The sequence below is a fragment of the Gopherus flavomarginatus genome, chromosome 10 (genome assembly GCF_025201925.1).
Source record: "Gopherus flavomarginatus isolate rGopFla2 chromosome 10, rGopFla2.mat.asm, whole genome shotgun sequence".
NCBI lineage: Eukaryota > Metazoa > Chordata > Testudines > Testudinidae > Gopherus > Gopherus flavomarginatus.
In genome coordinates this window covers 29,663,935-29,685,189 of record NC_066626.1, presented here as the reverse complement: position 1 = coordinate 29,685,189, position 21,255 = coordinate 29,663,935, and the positions used below count along the sequence as shown (strand labels likewise).

The following is a 21,255-nucleotide window of genomic DNA, read 5'->3' as shown; positions in this document are numbered from 1 at the left end:
TACCTCAATCCACCTAACACTTGTCAAAAGTAACAGTGAAATAAGTGGTCCCTGTAGCATTCCCTGGAGAGGCAATTCCACTCTATTTCAGACCAGGGATAGGGATGCAATGAAGAGTCCATGGCACTGATGGAGACCATCCCACCAACCACCCCCTCTCTATTATAATCAAGGGGAATCTGGCGTGAGCTCCCATGCTAAATCACAACCGTAGCAGTGTCTTACAGGGAGACCAGTATTACTGAGAAATATAGAACTATGCAAAAGACAGGAACTTTGAAGGCTAGGCCTGGAAGGGAATTGACTGTCACCCATCAGGGAAAGGCCATTCCTAACCACTTCTAGGCAAAGAATTATTCCAAGTTTAAGCAAAGAAAGTAAGTGTATTATTTGCTGACATCTATGCAAACTAAAGGAGCTTCTGAACGGTAAGGAGATATTGGCAAATTAATTATAGTTCTAGTCAAGGAAGTGTCATTAAATATGGTATAAAATGGCTATTTGCTAGGGCCCTACCAAATTCATGGCCATGAAAAACACATCATGAACTGTGAAATCTGGTCTCCCCTCGTGAAAAGTGGTCTTTTGTGTGCTTTTACCCTATATTATACAGATTTCACAATGGAGACCAGCATTTCTCAGATTGAGGGTCCTGATGCAAAAGGGAGATGCAGGAGGGTCTCCAGGTTATTTTAGGGGGATCGCGGTATTGTCACCCTTATTTCTGCACTGCCTTCAGAGCTGGGCAACCAGAAAGCAGCAGCTATTGGCCAGGCTCCCAGCTCTGACGGCGGCATCCCGCCAGCAGCATTACAGAAATAAGAGTGGCAATACCATACCATGCCACCCTTACTTCTGCACTGCGGCATTCAGAGGTGGGGGGCCAGAGAGTGGCGGCTGCTGACTGAGGGCCCAACTCTGCAGGCAGTAGCACAGAAGTAAAGGTGGCAATACCACACCATATCATACTTACTTCTGTGCTGCTGCTCGTGACAGCTCTGCCTTCAGAGCTGAGATCCCAGCCAGCAGCCGCCGCTCTCCAGTTGTCCAGCTCTGAAGGCAGCACTGCAACCAGCAGCAGTGCAGAAGTAAGGGTAGCAGTACTGCAATCCCCACCTCCCCCCACAATAACCCTGTGACAACCCTCCACACACACAACTGCTTTTTGGGTCAGGATCCCTACAATTACAACACTGAAATTTCAGATTTAAATAGCTGAAATCATGAAACTTATGATTTTTGGAATCCTATGACTATGAAAATGATCAAAATGAACCATGAAGCTGGTAGGGCCCTAGCTAAAGGGAAGAGAACAAGGTTTTGGGGATTTTTTTTTACTCCCCAAGACTCTGCCCCTGAGCAATCATGAATACAGTCTAGTGCTTCATGGCTAGTCTAATGGTGGTTCATCCCTCCCCACATCAAAATGGCCTGAAGGGTTTACATTGTATGCCTTCAACTCACTTCTGTCTAGGAAGGCAGGACTATGTCACTAGAAAGCAGGCCCCTGACCAAAGGCGTAAAGTCAGAGGGTTCCAAACAGAATCCTGGTCAGTTCTCAGCTGGAAGGAAGTGGAGCAGTGAGTGGGAAGAGGGATGTGTTGAGGGAGGAAGAAAAGCAGGGCCCAGGGAAATGCTGCCAGAACACTTTCTCTGTCACAGAGTGCTCACTAGATTTTGTTTCTGATTACTTAGCCAGATGGAAGGTTTTGCGGCCCTTTCAGCTACAGATGTCAATGAGGTAACATGCTTAACACAAATTACCTCAGTTTTACTGTGAACTGCACTCCAGTCTTCAGGACCAATGGCCTCTGAGGATGAGTTGGCATGCAAGGCTGCCTCTCCACCACAAAAGAACTGCAGGGGGAACAAAACCATGGACATTTTGAGCTACATTAGTACAATACTGTTAAAAAGTGACGACACTCAGCATAAAACAGATTGCACAGTCATAATTTATTTATGACAATTATGCAGAGTAAATTGGTATTGTGTGGACTTTCAGTACCTATTTATTCAGGTACTAAATCCTTAGACTCTATTCTTATTAAAGGGATATGTTTTTAACTTGGATGGAACTCCAAAAATATAAAACTTTCATTTCATCAGGGCTTTTAAAAAAAAAAAAAGAGCACTAAAAATAAAATTAACGGTTTGAAGAAAAAAGAAAGCTACTTCACGCAACTTTAAAAATCAAACAGCATGTAAATAATAAAGGACAGAACTGGTACAATCATAAGTGAGACAGAGTGTAAAGTAACGGAATGATCCATCAGCAGCACTATAGATTACTAAGTTCTTAAAGTGTTCATACTGTGATCGGATGTCAGGCTCTAGGAAGGTATTTGCTGTGCTCTTCTAATCGCCCTGGTGTCTGGCTGTTGAAAACTGGACTCCAGGCGATTTGCCTCAACTTCCCACCCCACCATAAACGTCTCCCCCTTACTCTCACCGATATTATACAGCACACAGCAGGCAGCAACAACAATGGGAATGTCGGAATGTGCTGAGATCTGACCTAGTCAGTAAACAGCGCCAGTGAGCTTTTTAAAGTGCGTGATGGTGAGCTGAGTGGGCTCCATGCTTGCTGTGCTATGGCGTCTGCATGGGTAATCCAGGAAAAAAGGCGCAAAACGATTGATAGCCCTTGCTTTCATGGAGGGAGGGGCGACTGACGACATGTATTCAAAACCACCCGTGACAGTGTTTTTGCCCCATCAGGCATTGGGAGCTTAACCCAGAATTCCAATGGGTGGTGGAGACTGTGGGAACTGTGGGATAGCTACCCACTGTGCACTGCTCCATGAGTCGATGCTAGCCACGGTAGTGAGGACACACTCACCGACTTAATGCATTTGTGGGGACATACACAATCGACTGTATAAAATCGATTTCTAAAAATCGACTTCTATAAAAATCAATTTAATTTCATAGTGTAGACATACCCTAAGGAAAATGGTAAGATTTAGGCCTTTATCTTCTCCATTTGCACTGATTCTAACGGAGGAGCTGATTTCTGTCCCTTTCACCTGTGGGTTAGCTAGCGTGCTTGAGTGGGACTCAGGAACTGGGGGTTCTATTCTCAGTTCAGACAGTAACCTGTTTTGGGATCTTGGACAAATTACTTAACCCCTTTGGACCTCTTCCCCTCCCACATCTCATTTGTCTCATCTGTTTAGACTGCAACCACTTCAAGGCAGGAACCTTATGTTATGTATTTGTATGGTGGGACCCTGATCTTGGATGGGGCCTCTAATTACTACTGGAATACAATTAACTGCATGGAGATGCAGGGCTATTCTGACTCAGGGCACTCCTAACTCCCATCCAAGGGAATACGAGGTTGACAGTTTTTAAGGTATTCCATTCTGCATGTATCTCTGTGGATAGACCCCAGGCTGAACCCACATGGAGCAGCCTGCAGGACTAGAGCCTAAAACAAGAAATGGACTATGGAGCCAAAGCTTAATTCTATGTGCGCTGAAGACAATGGCAAAGCTCATTGACTTAAGGGTGCAAAATCAGGGGCTTAAACAGGAGAGCTTACAGGGAAAATCCTAGTAACAGACAGCTCAGTTTGTTTGTTTGTTGTGAAGAATAAAAAAAAACAGCAGGTGGGGCACTAACCCATGTGTGTGACATGTTAAGTGGGGAAAGTCTACCATCCATTCACACAGACAGACCAAACAAGCATATTCAACCATTACCTCTGAATGAGTTGTTTGAAAAGATTGCATGTGCGGTCTTGCAGGACTTGTTTGTTTTTTGTAATGGGATCTGGTTCATATGTAAATTTCTGCTCCAATTCCTCAAGCTTTTTAAGCTGCTGACGAACTTGCTGAAGACTCTCGGCAACAATAGTGAACCTGCAAAAACACATCTTATTTATTATTGTTACCAAACACTGGTATTACAGTAGGACTCAGTCTCCAATTAGTATGTTTCTAAGATTCACAGTCCACAGAAACTTGTGACCTTGTCTCAGTGGAAAAAAGATATGATGATGATGTAGGTTTGGCAAGGATTTGTTGTTAGTGCAGGTAAATATTTAAATCTCCAAAATCTGCCCTCTTCACCTCTCCTTCCCATGTATGTACTGTGACCCATTTAAAGTAATAAGGAATGGAAGCATTTCCTCAAGTTACTTGGAGGACGAGTTTTGTGTATTGGAAACAAGGCATGCATTGTACGGCTGCTTAAATAAATTGCTGTACTGCATTTGGTGCCATAATGGAGATTTCTATCCCCTCTACAGTGCATTAGCTCTGCAGCACAGGAAATTATATTTAAGCAATCTGAGTGCTAACATGACATATAAAGTAGTTTATATGATATTTAATAAAGAAAACTATATTTCTCCCCCAATTAGAGCCCTCGTTCTCTAGGGATGCATTCTGATGGTGACAAATTCAATGGGACTTGCATCATCTTACACCAGAAATTACAGTAGAACCCCATTTATCCAATCCTGCGTTATCCAGGTCTCCCTGTTAACCAAACAACCAATGCACACAGGTCCAGAAGCAAGCGATCTCTCCTGCTGCCACCAGATGGTGCTGTGGCCTTGCACCTTCCCATTCTCTGGATTATCAGATCTGACCCGTCTCAATTACATCAGATACAGGGCCAGCTCTAGCCATTTCGCCGCCCCAAGCACGGCGGCACACCGCGGGGGGGCGCTCTGCCACTCGCCGGTCCCGCGGCTCTGGTGGTCCTCCCGCAGGCATCCCTGCGGAGGGTCTGCTGGTCCCGCGGCTCCGATGGATCTCCCACAGGCATGCCTGCGGATGTTCCACCAGAGCCGCGGGACCAGCGGACCCTCCGCAGGGACGCCTGCGGGAGGTCCACCAGAGCCACCTGCCGCCCTCCTGGCAACTGGCAAAGCGCCGCCCGCAGCATGCCTCCCCAAGCACGCTCTTGGCACGCTGGGGCCTGGAGCCGGCCCTGATCAGATAAATGAGGTTCTGCTGTAATGTGTCCTTGATGGAGAAACTAAGTGTCAATTTACTACATTTATCAGAACAAATACTTCCTAGAGGACTTCAACATTAATACCAAGGCTCAATCTGGCCTCTGGAACATAAAAAGGCAAATTGTACTTCATGTACAGAAGGTTATACAAGAAAGGCAGTCAACGTTTTCTTCAGACTTCCTCGAAAAGAATGAATACAACACAGTATTATATAACTTTCAAGAGCACAGTGAAGTATGCTTGTTGGTTCTCTTGTGGATTAAAAAATGACAATTTTAATAACAGTAAATTGACTGTGAGCCAAAATACTCTATCTCTAAGCACGCCCGTTTCAAATATATTTGCTTATCAGACTTTCCTTCGTGGCATGTTTCAAAATCCCTGGGGTCAGTTCAACTGTGATGTAGAGACTTACCAGTTTTGAAGCTGGTCAAGGCAGGCATTGGGTGGGCCACCAATACAAGCAATTTGTTGTCTATGCTTCCATTCAACAAGCTCTTCATTAATCAAAGCACTTTGTGTGTGCTCTGATATATTCAACAGATTTATTATTTTGCTCACCACTTCCTAAAAAAAAAAAATCAGATTCCTCTGTTTGTTATATTTTAAGTGCATTTAATTATTTGCTTTATCAATTAATGCTGCATCTCACAAAACTTTGCGAGGAATTCTGAATGACAGAAAATCTACTCTGCTAATGTGAACTTGGAGAGCTGTTCTTTTTCCTCAACCAGCAGAGTATCTGCTTCACAAAGAGAAGAGACAAAGCTCTACTAAACCGCTGACTTCTCCCAAGTGACTAATCTTAGATCCTCAATTCTGCAATGACCTCTATGGGACCACAGTGCCCATACGGACTCATTGCAGAATTGGGGCTCACACGATTACAAGACATGTATGACTATTTAAGAAAGGTTTAAACAAACAAAAAAGACAGCACTTTCTAGCATGACTAATGAGATATGATACATTTCCTTTCCTGTTATTGCACCAGCTTTAGCTGGTTAAATAAGCGTTCAAAACGAAAAGGCTGGTTTAGTAAGAAAAATCCTAAAATAGGAGCAGTGCAATTGCTTTAAGAGGTTTGGACTCGCAATAACAATGCAAAGGGCAAAAGAACATTTAAACTGGTATTAACAATCAAGCTGCTTCTTTGTCTAAAACCATGGTTCTTTTATATCCTATGATAAGCCAAGCCAAAGAGAACAAATGTGCATCTTTTCAAACTAACGTATTTTGGAGCATCACCTTTCGCTTAAGGTCAAGTGTTAGAAACATCTTCTGGAGGACAAGCTGTTCTTTCTTATATTCATCCTGTGCCGCTCCACTGGTCTCATTTTCTATAAAATAAAATCAAACAATAGAATAAGAAATATTTTGTATGGGGGAGAGTGGGAGAAATTGTTTTTATTTTCAGTTAGACATTCAGAAGTCTGCAGAAGCTGATGGCAGCAGAGTCAGTACAAAGTGCCGAGGAACCTAGTGGCTGGAGGGAAAAGCCTGTCATTGTCTCTTCCTGTTTGGTGACTTGGGAACTGCTCACAGATTTCAAGAAAAGGAAAACCACATCCCTTCTTCTGCTTGAAATGATTAATTTAAAAGCTCTGTAGTTCTCAATTACTTTCACACCCAGGTTTCATGAGGGATTTAGATAAGGGAATCTCCAAAATTACTCAACTGGCCAGCCTCCAGATTATACTGTGCTGTTTAATGCTTAGAAAAATATTCAAAAACTCCAAAGTTCTACTTTTGAACAAATAGCCAGTCCTACATCCCTTACTCATGCCAGTATAACCAGTCAAGTCACATAATGAAGCGTTTCACCATCTTTGATATTGAAAGTTCAATTAAATAGAACAGTGGCATCCAGTTCTCTCTGGATGGCTCTCATCTTCAGTTCAACACTCCTTGTATTTGCTAACACTAAACAATTTATTGTTTGTTAAACAGTAACTTTGTTTTTTAGAAGCCAAGAGTTTTCAAAATATGCAAGATGACAAATCCTCATTAATGGCCAGTCACTTTCCAACTTTGGTTTTGAAAAATAGAGTCTTTTTATAATGTTTCAAGAACAGAACCAATCAACTTTAATCACTGTGGTCCCAATTCTACTGAAGTGAGTGGCAAAACTCCTATTAACTTAAATGGTGTAGGATCAGGGTCTTTTGCAGAGGCAAAAGGGGAGAGAAGAGAGAGCTCCTCTAACTCAAAAACAGAAATCTGTACCTTCTCCAAACTTTAAGATATTAGGGAAAAACTCCTTAGCAGAGACCAAGTCAGTCAAGTTTCAGCCCATAGAGAATTTTTATCTCAAAACTAGTAACTGACTGAAAATAGGGATCTATATAATGAATATGTAATCTCAATTTGTGATTCTCTCTATATGAGAGGTTTACAAGTGCATCTTTATTTAAGGTTATAAGGTAATTTCATAATAAAATTAATTATATATGCAGCAAATACACAATAGCAGGGAGAAGCCCAAGCTCCAGAGATAGAATCTAGAGCTGAACTGTCTCAAAATTCATGGGGTTTTGAACTTGGTGTTTCTAGTAACAATGCAAAGGACAAAAGAACGTTTAGACTTGCATTAAAGAGGCTTTCCAACATTACATAACAGTGGGCATTGTGAGATGAAATATTTTAGGGATGACTTTTCATACCATAAGAAGGAAGAAAAAGTAAAATTACCCCATCGTTTGCATTATCTCTGAATTTGGCTGTCTCTAAATCCTGATTTCTGGTACAATCATAGAATTTTTTTTTCTGTACTATACTTAAGATTTCTTATGGATGAATCTCACCTCTGTTCTGTAAGGTTTTGCATTTAAAGTCATATTCATCTTGCACATCCTCTAGAGTCTTGATGTCTTGTTCTACTTCCTACAAAGCATCAACATTGTAAAACACAGTTAGTCAAATAGACCTGATCGTCTGAGACTTTTTTCTGATTGGTAATCCTGTGATACCAGCTACTTAGAGATCATAGAAGATTAGGGTTGGAAAAGACCTCAGGAGGTCATCTAGTCCAAACCTCTGCTCAAAGCAAAAAGAAGGTAGTAAGAAAAATCAGCAAACTAATCACTGCCTTCTCTGCCAATGGAAAGTGCACTTGTAACAAAATGGAGCTAAAGTCTGACCTTGCATTGTCCCACACAACTTCAATGGGATGAGGAGAATTTGTGCATGGCATGAAGACAGAATTTGGCCAGTGAATGGCATTTAAAGATTCTGGGAAAAATCCTTCAGCACTCACCCGGGAAAACTCTCAGGAAAGTCAAAGTAAGCACTACAGGATTTGTCCTATAGAAGATTATCAACCAAGATTAAGACATTATTCAAAAAAAAATGTGCAAGGAAAAGCCGTAGAGGCAGGTTTGATTTATAAAAGCTCACGATCTGGCTTCTATTAATTTTTATTAGTGAACTATATATGATTTCTCAAAATACCTCCTTTCTTCTATAGTGTCACTTAAGATAGATATCGAACAATCTAATCTCTCTATCCATCCATCTCATTTTAAAACTTTCTCCTGCTGTGTTTGAAATTTGGGAAATCTGATACAGCCAAGACTAAACTAAAAATCTGATTCCAGCCACAGTATGACAGGCACTGGGGACATCCTGCATCTCAGTACTGCTGAAAAGTGATTAGGTAAAGTTTTAAAAACATTTTACTGATGGTAAAAAGATGAAAAACAAACATTCTGCTGAACTCACAATTGCCCTTTCACAACTTAGACACCGAAAATATTTTCCTGTTATTAGAAAAATAAATGTAGATCCCCAAGCAAAGCCTAGAGTCCCACTTCGACTTTTACTTACCACAACATTGTTCTTCACACTCCTGACTTTCATATCCAGCTCCTTCTGTTTGTCCAGCATTACGGTATTCTGTATGCTCCCCACCTGCATCTGCAGTAGAGAGAAGATGAAAAACAAAAGTATTGGGTTTATGGTTTTGATTAACACAAGCTACAGTGTATTTGGTGCCATAATGAAGCCTCTAACAGAGCACACTTTGTTCTGATAGTTCATGAGCAATTGTTATATACATCATAGTCAAAGAATTAGGTTTAAATAACTGGAAATAGAGGAAGGCTGTAATAAGGACAGGGACTGGGGTGTGTGGGGAAAATATATAAACTTTGCCTTTTGGGTGACACATTGTACTTTATATAATTTCTTAACATACTTTTTCTGTGACTTGTTTTTGGCACGCAATGATTTTATTTTGTATATTTTTGACATAATATAAAGAAAATGTAACACCTGAGAAGGCTGGGGTTTGTTTGTTTTTTATGAAGAGTTGGTACCAATGTTGGACTTCTAACATGCATTTATGTGAAGAGTAAGAATGGGGCAGTTGACTTTTTCTGCCTCTAAAATATAAAGCACGATATCTTAGGTGGATGTAATTGTTTGAAACTGAATCAAAAAATAATTTAAGTAGTTAATACTTAAAAGCCAGGATACTTGAAGGACAGGCTGCTTCTCCTTCCAGTAGTACACTGTCAATGAAATAGGTATAGCAAGGCACTTCAGCCCGTAGGTGACTTTTACATAACGTGTGCTGTAAGAACTACTGTTTTATGCAGTTATTAACTTAGTACTTAACAGTTTTCCAAGAAGTATATGATCCCATAAAATTGTCAAAAAGTCCCTTTAAGTCAGACCATGAAAGCTACCTGCCTACTGTTTGTGATTTGAGATATGGTAAGGGACTTTCCTGTGTGCTTGGAATGTTTACAGTTTGGCTTTATGACATGGAGCTCTTTGTGTGTTATCATAATGGCTCCCTACATCTATATAACTTAGAATTCAAAACTGGCCCATTCCAGTACACTGTAACACCAAAGTACTGATTAATCACAAGTAAGTAATCTATTACTATCTAATAACTGAGGTCCTACATTTTGCAGTATGCACCTTGTCTGCACCAAATGTGTCAGTGTGGGTTTTTTTTATAATCTTTATTACTAAAAAAATGTGACTAGTACAGAAAAGAAAGAGAGGAAAAACAAGGAGATTTACTCTAACAGGTGAAGAAGGGAACACTCTGGTTCCTTTCAATTTTTTATCTGTTAATTTAGTGGGCAGAGAAAGGGCCCCATTGAAAACACAAGATGGTAAAGACATTTAGAGAGCAAATGAAAAAATGAGAGACTGTTGCATCAAGATCACAGAGAGAAGCTACAGAAAAGAAGGAAGGATCAGGTGGTCACTACAGGGCAAGGAGAGGGGTACACTGCAGAAAGGAAGCAGGCTAGAATCCCACTGATGTTGGAAGCACTGGAAGGGGAAAGGCAAGTCTTATAGGTGAGTCATCATAAAACCCGATAAGATTGTTTAAATATTCTCCTTACCATAGCAATGGTATAACTGTATATCATTCTTACATTTAACCTAATCAAAAGTAAATATGAGCAAGCTAGGCCACTTTGAGTCCATTATCAAAAGTAAAACACCACAATAAAATCCAGTTTAGAAAAACAAAGTGGCTTCGTTTGATAAGTCTCATCTAGCTCTGGACTAAAAAGGCAACTGAGGCCTTGAATTCTAACACAGGGAAAAAGTTGACTTCCTTTTTCTTTAAACGATGCTCAGGCAAGCAAACAATTTAAAACAAACCACATCTTGTGTGGTGGATATTTGTGATGGACCTGATCAAGCTTCCTCTTTTAAAACAGGCGGTGATGGGCAAGAGGAGAAAGCACATATGGTTCTGCTTTCAATCTGTCACTCTGTTTGAGTGGCTGGAACTGCAGCAGCTAAAGAGAAAGAAGGGATTACCTGGTCTGACAACTGGGCGCTGCTCAGTATTTTCCTTTCTTCCTTCAGACAGTTGAAGATTGTCATGGCCATTTGTATTGGGTCCTCTTGAAAATGATCCTGGTTGCACAGCATTAAAATAGTCTATTATTAGAACACACCAAACACTCCAGTTCTCATGTCTTTGATGAAACTGACAGGCAAAAAGCTTAGCATGTGGCAGTTGTATGTGAGCCAAGATGTGGTGTGAATATGCACTGCCTCCGCAAGAGTTACCGGGTCAGGCACAGCGTTCCCAAGAACTACAGGAAGCATAATGGCTGTGTCACCCTTTCCAAGAGTGCAGAATCCAATGTCCTCTCATCTACCCCAAGGGCCACTGCCCACCCACTTTCAGGAGCTCCAGTATTGTTGCAGGTGCTGGTTTTACATGGTTCTTGCACCCACTGTGTCCTGCTCTGCTGAGGGGCAATCAGGGAACGGCTCCTTGCTGCATATGAACCCAGACAGTGCTTGGCACAAGTCTAACCCTACCATTTGAGATGTGTACAGAGTGCTTGTATGGGGCCAACTGCGAGATACCCATTTGTCTTGTTATCTGCACTATCTTAAGCTTGGCTGAACAGAAGAAGGACCGAGGAGGTTCGGCTATCAGTAGGACTCCCTACTCTCTTTGCACTAGGGAACACTGTTCTGCAATAGCTGCAGTCTTGTGGAAGAATGAGCTGGTGGTGGGAAGGCATGACTGTGCCCAGTGAATCCACTAACTAATAAAATCCACTAGATCCACATTCTGCAGTGTCCTACAATATATAAATCCCCAAGTGCTGTATTCCCTTTCCTCTATAGTTCAGTATCATGCTTCTTTGCCTATAGTACAACATTGTCATTAGTACCGTGGCTTTTACTCTTTATAACTTGCCACTGTCAATCAAATTACTGAAACTGTAACTGCCTCTGCTGACTTTACTGGAGACTAACATGTTATCTGATCCTTTCCCTAATATAAACCACTTTCGTTTCTTTGGTATAATCCTACAGAGCCTGGAGCTGCAGGACATGTGCAGGGAACACTTGATCTTTTCACTGAGATTCTTCATTAGGATCTGTTTCTTGATACAGATCCTACAATGTTATTTCACAGGCAAACTCTCCTGCCTCTGGATAGTTTTCAGACTACTTTGTTTTTAATAGGTATGAGAAAACTGTTTGCAGGAATCTAGTTTAAAAAGAATCTGGAAAACACCTATTAAACCCACCTTTCTATTTTCTTAAAGTACAAATTGATTAAATTTATTACTGAAATCAAGTCAATTTAAAAGAAATGGATGGGTGAAATTTCTTTTAACCAAAGACCCTCTGCTAAGTTTTTTGTGGCTCCATAACTTCTGAAAAATGTTTTTTTTCCCTGTTTCTTGCATAACACCCCCACACAAATGCCTGGAAAACTGAATAGATTGTATAAATTCTTTATTTTTTCCTAAGCGCTACCAAATAAACATAGTAAACTGGAAAAAAAATCATTTCTTTAAACTGCTGTAGTACTCAGGAGTTACTTGTACCATTCATAAGTTTTAACAAAAAACCTCAGAGGGGGTATAACCTTTAACTTGATTGTGTTTAAGTTACAGGAATATTCTCTTGAATAAAATAAGACCCTAATAAAATGACAGGAGTATGCCTGTGTGAATCCAAACAACTTACACACATACCTGAAGATTACGTTTGCTTTTCCTGATGTTGTGTTGCAACAAAAAGTTGTTTTCTATTAAAAACCGACTGAACTGATCGTCTAGCTGTGACAGGAGGTCATGGAACAGTACTGTAGCAAATGAAACGTTGTTGGCAGCATGCTCCCTAGGATATTTAAGGCATCTTTAATATTAAATGCAACTGCTGTCTTTCTAAAATATCAGTTTAAATGAATGCATTTTTTCAGATTCTGGTCTTAGTTTTTAAAAGCATTGAACAGGCATCTGTAGATTTCACTCAATTCCTCTCTCTCTAACCCTTTTGTTCCTTGATTTTCATCTCAAATGAATAATACTTCCTTTGCTTTTTTCCTAGAGTTACTCTTGCAACATTGTGTATTTGCACATGTATTTTTCCTTAATTTCCACTATACTGAGGAGCTGGAAGTGGGATCTATTCATCTGCATGTTAATGAAGCTCTATAAAAAGATATTCTCTAGAGATTTTAGCAATACTTCAGTTTGCTAGTGGAGATGACGCCAAACACCTGGCCCATATATCCCTTTAATAATAATTGTCCATCTCTTTCTGGTAGACAAACCAAACAGGGAAACAACTATGTACCCCTCAGGAGCCAATCCCTGCACTACCCAATAGGCCCAGACCAGACTGGTAAGTGCTGGAAGGAAGTCCATGGGAAACAGTGACTAGCAGCCACACAGGCAACTACTAAATGTCTGTACCCCCCACCCAATGGTCACTCTGATAAAAATTTACTGAACAGTTTGCTGCCCTAAGTGGCTGCTTGCTCTCACTGTACAGCAGAGGTAACCTTGTTCTTGCATGTGCATGCATGGTTATCAATGAGAGCCATTGGCACACAAGGCCAGAACCTGGCACCATAACTTTCAAAGGCATCACCAGTCAACTAATTTAATGGCAAATTCCTATACACATTACAACACTTTGCTCTCACCAGTCTTGATTTTCCAGCCATTGTGCCAGATATTGTCTGATTTCCATGGGAAAGCTGTCATCATACAGCTGGTGTACTTGCTCCAAGAATTTGGAATCAAGTTGCTGCAACTGATACCACTGAGTCATCCTGTGGAATCAAGATGAATAAAGTTTAATAAAATTACACCAGTCTTATTCATACCTACATCCCAATACAAGATATTTAAGAGCAGAGCTATTTTTGATGGAAAATGTTTTTTTAATTTGCCCCCAACATTTAGTATAGTTATTTTAATAGAAAATTTTTTGGTTTTTGTCAAAAAAACGAAGTAATGTTTGGTTCTCGAGTTTTCAGAAATTCCCCAAAATTTCAAGAAAATATCGACAATTTAATTTGCATGGAAATAAACATCCTTTCCCAACCAGTTCTGATTAACGGTACGATGCAAAGAAGAATTTGTAAAATTTACATCTTTATTCAATGGAGAGTCAACTTAAAAAAGAAATCACACTTCTCTTTGAAAACGTTTACCTACTTTTGTTATAATGAACATTTTAAGATTGCTGTAACAGTGATCCCTGTCCAATTTGTTAGTTTTGTGCATTTGACAGCCCTTTGCATAGAGACCTGTTTTCCCTATGAAGTCCTGGACCTTGCAATGGCGCTCTGTGTAGGAGTAGCAGGCTGCTTGCATGTTGTATATTGCAGGACGAAGGTCTCACATTCAATTTCCCCTTCTGTGTGTATGAATTTTTAACCCATCAATAGGAGAATGAAGAATATAAGAGACCTGAAAATGTGAGTGCTAACGCATAGAAATGGTCAGGGAACTCAAGTGAAGGCGTAGTCCCTGAAACTACTTTTAACTCAATACTGAAAACTGGATAGGGTCCCTTTAAATGGAAAAATGTAAAGAAACTCTACCTGCTTCCTCCCCTGCCCCGCATCATGACTACTCAGGCTTCACCGCAGTTAATCTGAGTTACCTAGATAGGAGCTAACTCCTCAGTTAGCCTACCTTGAGTGAGAGTGGCCACAGTATGAAATAACACTTGAGCCACAGAGCAACTGCATTACTATGCAGAGTGACTGGGTTAGCAGTACAGCTGGTCAGGAATTTTTTGACAACTTTTGTTGTCAGAAAATGCTGACCGGTTGTAGCCAAATGTTTTCCACAAAAGTGTCAGTTTTGATGCAGAAAGGGATTTTTTTTTATGTTATTTCAAATGTTTGTGGAATAAGACAGCTGCGCTCCGAGCTCTAATTAGCAGCAGAGAGGGTTGTGTTAGTAGCCCTGATGAGTTGTGCTAACTTGAATAGCAGCCTACTGGTTAAAAGGTGTCATGTGTAGAAGGGATTAGAGTTAGGGCAGTACTTGAGTTATAACTCGAGCTACCTTTGCAGCAAAGACCAGCCCTAACAATAGAGAAGCAAGAAGTGAAGACCACCTATATAGTTTGGGGGAGGCAGCAGAGGGAGATTATATTAGAATGCATAAAATTAGTGGTTGGATTGTTCAGATGCTGGCTAACATTTTCAAAGGCCATTTTCAGAAGTATCTTAAGTCAGAGGGGATAACCTTGATATACCTTGGATAACCAGAGCAGATATCTTGGTGGATAACCAGCTGAACATGAAATTAGTGAGACTGTTGAAGTATTGTGTCCAATTTTCATGTCCAGAATTTTTAAAAAGTTGACCAATTGGAAAAGGTTCAGAACAGAGACATACGAATGATCTGAGATCTGAAAAGCCTGCCTCAGTGACAGGCTAAGGAAGCTCAAGGTATTTATCTTATCCAAGATCACCTTTTTAAGTACCTACATGGGGAAAAGATTTCTTATATAAGAAAGCTCTTCAATTTAGCAAACAAAAGGCATAAAAGCTGAAGTGAGATGAATTCAGGCTAGAAATACGGTGAAAATTTTTACCAGTGAGAGTTGTTAATCACTGGAAGAAGTTACCTGGAGATGTAATCGATTTTCCATAACTGAGTCTTTTAAAGAGATGCTCTAGCTCAGTGATACTCATGACTTCAGTGGTTCAGGAGCCAAATTAGCACTCAACATTGCCCAAAAAGAGCCACAGTAGGGCGAATTCATTGTTTCATTTACTGTAGTATTATATATTCATATTTAAACAGGTTGATGGGAAATATATAATAAATTAATCTCACAGGAAAATGACTGACCTTATTATTTTATCAACTACAACAGATTAATAGAATCATAGAACTGGAAGGAACCTCAAGAGGTCTTCTAGTCCAGGCCCCCGCACTCAAGGCAGGACTAAGAATTATCTGGACTATCTCTGACAGGGTTGGGCATGGTGGTGTGTGCCTACCTAGCTACTTGGGAGGCTGAGGCTGGCGGATTACTCGGGGTTCTGGGCTGTGATGTGCTATGCCAATCGGCTGTCTGGTGCCACTGACAGCCTGGCTGGCGGGTGGCTGAAGGACTGGCTAGTGATCTGCGCTCTCTCTGTGAACAGTGATGGACTGATCAATCAAGGTGATCTCTGATGGGTGTCCGTCTAACCTACTGTGTTTAATTAACACAGTAAAAGCATCCTGATTGGTTAATAATTAAATCAGTGTTTTAATATCATGTGCTGTGAAGAGCCACAGGATACACACTGAAGAGCCATTTGTGGCTCGTAAACCTCAGTCAATCCCTGCTCTAGTTCAACCAGAAATTATGGGGTCATGGAAAGAATCACTTAGCAAAACTCTGTGGCCTGTGTTATGCAGGTCAGATGATCATAATGGTCCCTTCTGACTTAGATTTTTAAAGTCACTTAAGCTCCTAAGTCTCTCTGAAAGTGATTTCTCTAATTGTGCATGTTCTCTTTGAAAAGGTATGCAAGTATCCAAGATCTTTACATTTCATTTTTCATTATGCACCTTTACCCCTGACATAATGCGGTCCTCGGGAGACAAAAAATCTCACCGTTATAGGCGAGACCGTGTTATATCGAACTTGCTTTGACCCCCCCTGTTCTTTGTTCCCTGACCGCCCCCTCCAGAGACCCCTGTCCCTAATCACCCCCAGAACCCCACCCCTACCCAACCCCCCTGCTCCCTGTCCCCTGTATGCTCCGACCCCTATCCACACACCCTGCCCCCTGACAGGCACTCTCCAGCAGTGGCACGAAGCAGAGCAACATGGCCCCAGCCTGCTCCACTCTGCCACCTCCCAGCCGCGGTGCTCTGCTTCCCGCTGCCAGTGAGTGTGGGGAGGTTGGGAAAAGGAATTCACCCCTACTCACTGGTGGTGAGAAGCAGGGCGATGCAGCCTCAGTCTGCTCCACTTTCCTTGCCCGGACCTAGATGTGTCTGGGGGTGGGGGAGGAGGTTGAGGAAAGGTCCCGTACTCACCTGCAGCAGGAAGTGGAGCACGGTGGCTGGGAGCTGGCAGAGTGGAGTGGGCTGGGGCCAGGCTGCTCTGCTTCCGCCAGTGACAGTGAGTGTGGGGGAGATCCCTTCCTCCAAACCCCCTCCCCCGAGTGACATGGCTGGGGCCAGGGCAAGGGAAGCGAAGCAGGCTGCTCTCGGCCCCCCGCTAATCCCCCGAGCCACTCTGGGACTGTGGGGGACCCAAAAGTGCCCCCCCCACAGCTCCTGCCTCCCAGACCCTGGGGGTGAGAGCCCCTGACTGCCCGAGACCCTCTGCCCCTTATCCAACCCCTTGGCCCCAGCCGAACCTGGCACCCTTAACACGCTGCTCAGAACGTGTCAGAGCTTTACCGTGTTGTATATGAACCCGTGTTATATCAGGTCACGTTATATCTGGGTAGAGGTGTACTGTGTTCTTAATGCAATGTTCCTTCATTATGCCCTCCTAAAATCTTGGGACCAAGTTGTACCCCTCTGTGTGTATTTATTTAGGAAAGGGATATGGTACTAAAAAAAAAACTCGAGTCTCAGAGGAAGCAGGTGATACAGGTTCCCAACGCTATATATCTGGGGACTATGAAGAGATGGGAAGGTCCAGTTCTGTAAAGGAGTGGCTTTTTTGTGTTTTGTTGCGGTGCTCCCCCAAGGCAGCATAGTTCCTGCAGGATCTGTGCTGCCATTTACAAGTCATCTTGCATGGCTGAAATCTCCCTAGCGGTTCTTAAACGCTTTAGCCAAGACATCTGCATCCACTATAGGGTAGAATACCATAGAGATAAGCTCTTCTGTGGCTCCTGCTTCAAAAACCTTGCCGAGCAAAGAAAGAGGCTCTGCATTTCCATGTACTAGGGTCAGGGTTTTTCTACTGACTCAAGGAGAGGTTTTGAAGGACCACTGGATCTGTGACACTGAATCCAGTCATCAGAATACTTTGTGATGCTGATGCACACACTATAATAGGATAGGATCAAGTTGCAGTCATTGTTACTTGGCCAGAGCCTGCCCCCTGGTAGGGTGCATGTGGGGAATGGATTTTATTCCCAGCATGAAGTTCCACTGCTCAAGCTTTGTGCAAAGGATGGGCTTCACTTCACTTCATTCTTTTCTTTTTAAATAAGTTAATTCAAGCCTCCTGAAGGATGCATACTGGCAATTTTTCACTTTAACTTCTCTCTCTCTTTTAATAATCTTAAACCTTTCATTTTGATTGTTTCATTTTAAGAGTTAAAACAATCCCACACCCCAAAGTCAATTGAATTGCAAAGTCTACAAGCCACTGAAACTTATTTACATTTCCAAAACTCAACACTCCTGCTTGTTCCTCTCCTGCTAACTATAGCTGAGGCTATGCAAGACCACAGGTGGCTGCCAATGTAGCATATAGCCACTTCTGCCTCTTTTCTCTTCCCTCAGTCATGCCAAGTTCAACCCAGCCAGAGCTCAGATCTGTATTTCTAAAGTCACTCTTACATAATTTCAAACCCTAGTAAAAGGATCAAAGACTTGTGGGGTTTTTTTTTAAAAGAAAACACAATTTGAATAATAAGCCCTTATCTCTAAGAGCAATTGGTACCCAGCATCAAACTTACTTTTCCGCCTTTTTTTTTTTATATCAAGAACAACATAAACGCCTGGTAGCTTTACTGTTCTGGAGCACTTGGTGAGTGAGTTTTGTGATTTGCCCCATAACTGACAGATACTTTTGTTGCTTTTTGCAGAGCCATTTTTGTACACCTGATTCCAGGCACACTTTCATTTTGCTGTTTAACTTCAGTCCCTGTGTGTTCAGATCTACACTGTAGACAAGTCTGAAGCTGGTTCATTTAAAAAAGAGAATTAAAAGTAATTTCAGTCACTGCAACTGCCCCTTTTTCCTTCTGGTTAGGCAATCACCTTTTCCTTTTTCTTACCAACATCTTTCTGTTGCCTAATGGTGTACGGAACACACATACAGAGAACAACTTTATACGTGCTGTCAAATGCCCGTGTGTAAACAAACAGCTTGTTTTCCCCCTCTAATCTTTCTCAGTTATAAGTATGTTATTTGCACTACCAACAGGTGAACAAAATTTCAGGCTGAAGGGTGATCTTCACAGTGGGAGTGTCCCCCTTTTAAACTGCACGAGCAAGGCCTGTGGTCCGTCCGACTTTGAACTCTTGCTGCTCTCCCGCTCGATGGGACTCATGTCCCCTGCACTTTAGCAGGTGTGCGCGCGGCTACAGTAACGGGGTGTTCCCCTGCGCACCCCTGACTCCAGCCGGCAGCAGCCCTCCGATGGAGGGGAGCAGCGTTAACCCCCTTGCCGGCCCTGGGCCCCCCGAGATGAAGTGGCTTGGCTGAGGTCACACAGGAAGGAACCTTGTGACAAAGCCGGGAACAGAGGGCGGGTTCCCCGAGGCTCGCTGCAGCCCCGGAGCACCCATCCCTCCTGCTCCCCTTAGGCCACTTCAAGCCCGGGGCCGGTCCGCCCCGCCCCGCGGGCCCCAGCAGCAGGGCGGGCAAACGGCCCGGGGGCGCCTCCGTGCCCGGCAGCCTGCGCGGACCGCAGCTCCGTATCCGGAGCCGGGGCCGGGACCGGGGCCGGGGCCGGGCACCACGCGCCCTCCGCCCTGAGGGCTGGCGGCGGCCACTCACCCGCCTATCGAGAGGAGGCTCCGGACCCCGCTACCGCCACTCCGCTGCTGCGCCGGCAAAACGAAACCGAGTCCAGAAATAGCAACAAAGCGACAGCCACGCTGCCAGCGCCCGGCCAATCCCGAGCCACAGCCAATCCGCGAGCCCCGGCGCTAAGGCACGGGGCTGTTCCCGACAGCGTCCTACCCTCCCCGTTCCCTGCGCTCCTCCACAGAGACCCCCCCCGCTCCACAGGCTACCCCCCGCAGAGCCCCTCCCCCCGCTCAGCAGGCTGACCCCCTACCCCGCAGAGACCCCCCCGCACCGTCCTGCTCTACAGAGCACCCCCCCGCTCCACAGGCTAACCCCCCCGCAGAGCCCCTCCCCCGCTCAGCAGGCTGACCCCCCCACCCCGCAGAGACCCCCCGCTCCACAGGCTAACCCCCCCGCAGAGCCCCTCCCCCCGCTCCACAGGCTAACCCCCCCGCAGAGCCCCTCCCCCCGCTCAGCAGGCTGACCCCCTACCCCGCAGAGACCCCCCCGCTCCACAGGCTACCCCCCCGCACCGTCCTGCTCTACAGAGCCCCCCCCCCGCTCCACAGGCTACCCCCCCGCAGAGCCCCTCCCCCCGCTCAGCAGGCTGACCCCCTACCCCGCAGAGACCCCCCCGCTCCACAGGCTACCCCCCCGCACCGTCCTGCTCTACAGAGCCCCCCCCCCCGCTCCACAGGCTAACCCCCCCGCAGAGCTCCTCCCCCCGCTCCACAGGCTGACCCCCTACCCCGCAGAGACCCCCCCCCCAGCTCCAGAGGGCTACCCCCCGCAGAGCCCTTCCCTCCCGCTCCACAGGCTTACCTCCCCGCAGAGACCCCCCCCCAGCTCCACAGGGCTACTCCCCCCGCAGAGCCCCTCCCCCCGGTCCACAGGGCTACCCCCTCCCCGCACTGTCCTGCTCTACAGAGCCCTCTGCCCCACTCCACAGGCGAACCCCCACCCCGCAGAGCCCCCCCCTTCACAGGCTGACCCCCACCGCACCGTCCTGCTCTACAGAGCCCTCCCGATCCACAGGCTAAGCCCCCCCGCAGAGCCCCTTCTCCCTCTGCTCCACAGGCTGACCCTACCCTGCAGAGCCCCCCCCCCGGCTCCACAGGCTAACCCCCACCCCGCAGAGCCCCTTCCCCTCTGCCCTACTACACAGAGCCCCCCCCCAGCTCCACAGGCTAACCCCCCCCCCGCAGAGCCCCCGCCTACCGTCCTGCTCCACGGGGCTAGCCCCCACAACCCTCCCCACTGGCCCATTCAATAGGACTAACTGCCATGCATCAAGTTCAATAGGACTAACTGCCATGCATCACATTATGCTTAGTCAAATATTTCTCAATCAACTTTCAAAAACAACTAATGGTAACACAAAGCAGTGTACCTTTTCTCCAAGGATCTCCACTAGACAAAGCCCTGTGTTTATCTGCTGGTCCTGCAAAGAAAGGCAAATGAGTTCAGCTTGCAGCCATAGCTTGACTTTTAAGTACAACCTCCTCTTGTGACATGTCTACTTAAGTGATTTACTGGGGGTTTGAAAGGTTTTCATTTTTCATCATTAATTCCTCAAAAAGAGGTCAAGAACATTTAAACTGGTGTGTCTGCTAAAAAACACATTCATGAGTATGTTTAAGGCACTTACAGCCTTCATGTTTGAGAATTGTGACAAAAAGATCACAGTAAATCAGTAAACCACCAAATTCCATGGGAAAAATCATTTCAATGCAAGTATCAGAGGGTATTAGTCTAGATCTGTAAAAGCAGCAAAGAGTCCTGTGGCACCTTATAGACTAACAGACCTATTGCATGCTCCA

General features: G+C 44.1%; 1 protein-coding gene across 3 annotated transcripts in view; it reads right to left on the bottom strand.

Moving 5' to 3' along the window:
- STAT1 (signal transducer and activator of transcription 1) overlaps positions 1-20,875 on the bottom strand; it is a 42,064-nt gene extending 21,189 nt beyond the window's left edge. Inside the window, exons 1-10 of one of the 3 annotated variants that reach the window (XM_050969510.1) lie at positions 20,826-20,875; positions 13,413-13,541; positions 12,457-12,601; positions 10,766-10,864; positions 8,798-8,887; positions 7,777-7,855; positions 6,221-6,312; positions 5,388-5,539; positions 3,708-3,866; positions 1,765-1,857 (exon numbers count right to left, since the gene is read on the bottom strand). In XM_050969510.1, the coding sequence (XP_050825467.1) occupies positions 1,765-1,857; positions 3,708-3,866; positions 5,388-5,539; positions 6,221-6,312; positions 7,777-7,855; positions 8,798-8,887; positions 10,766-10,864; positions 12,457-12,601; positions 13,413-13,540 (1,037 nt within the window). In that variant the 5' untranslated portion in view covers position 13,541; positions 20,826-20,875. Of the gene's footprint in view, positions 1-1,764; positions 1,858-3,707; positions 3,867-5,387; positions 5,540-6,220; positions 6,313-7,776; positions 7,856-8,797; positions 8,888-10,765; positions 10,865-12,456; positions 12,602-13,412; positions 13,542-19,423; positions 19,580-20,825 lie in introns of those variants that run through there. The other 2 variants (XM_050969511.1, XM_050969509.1) reach the window with 2 other exon arrangements.
- Between the last annotated feature and the right edge of the window lie 380 nt (positions 20,876-21,255).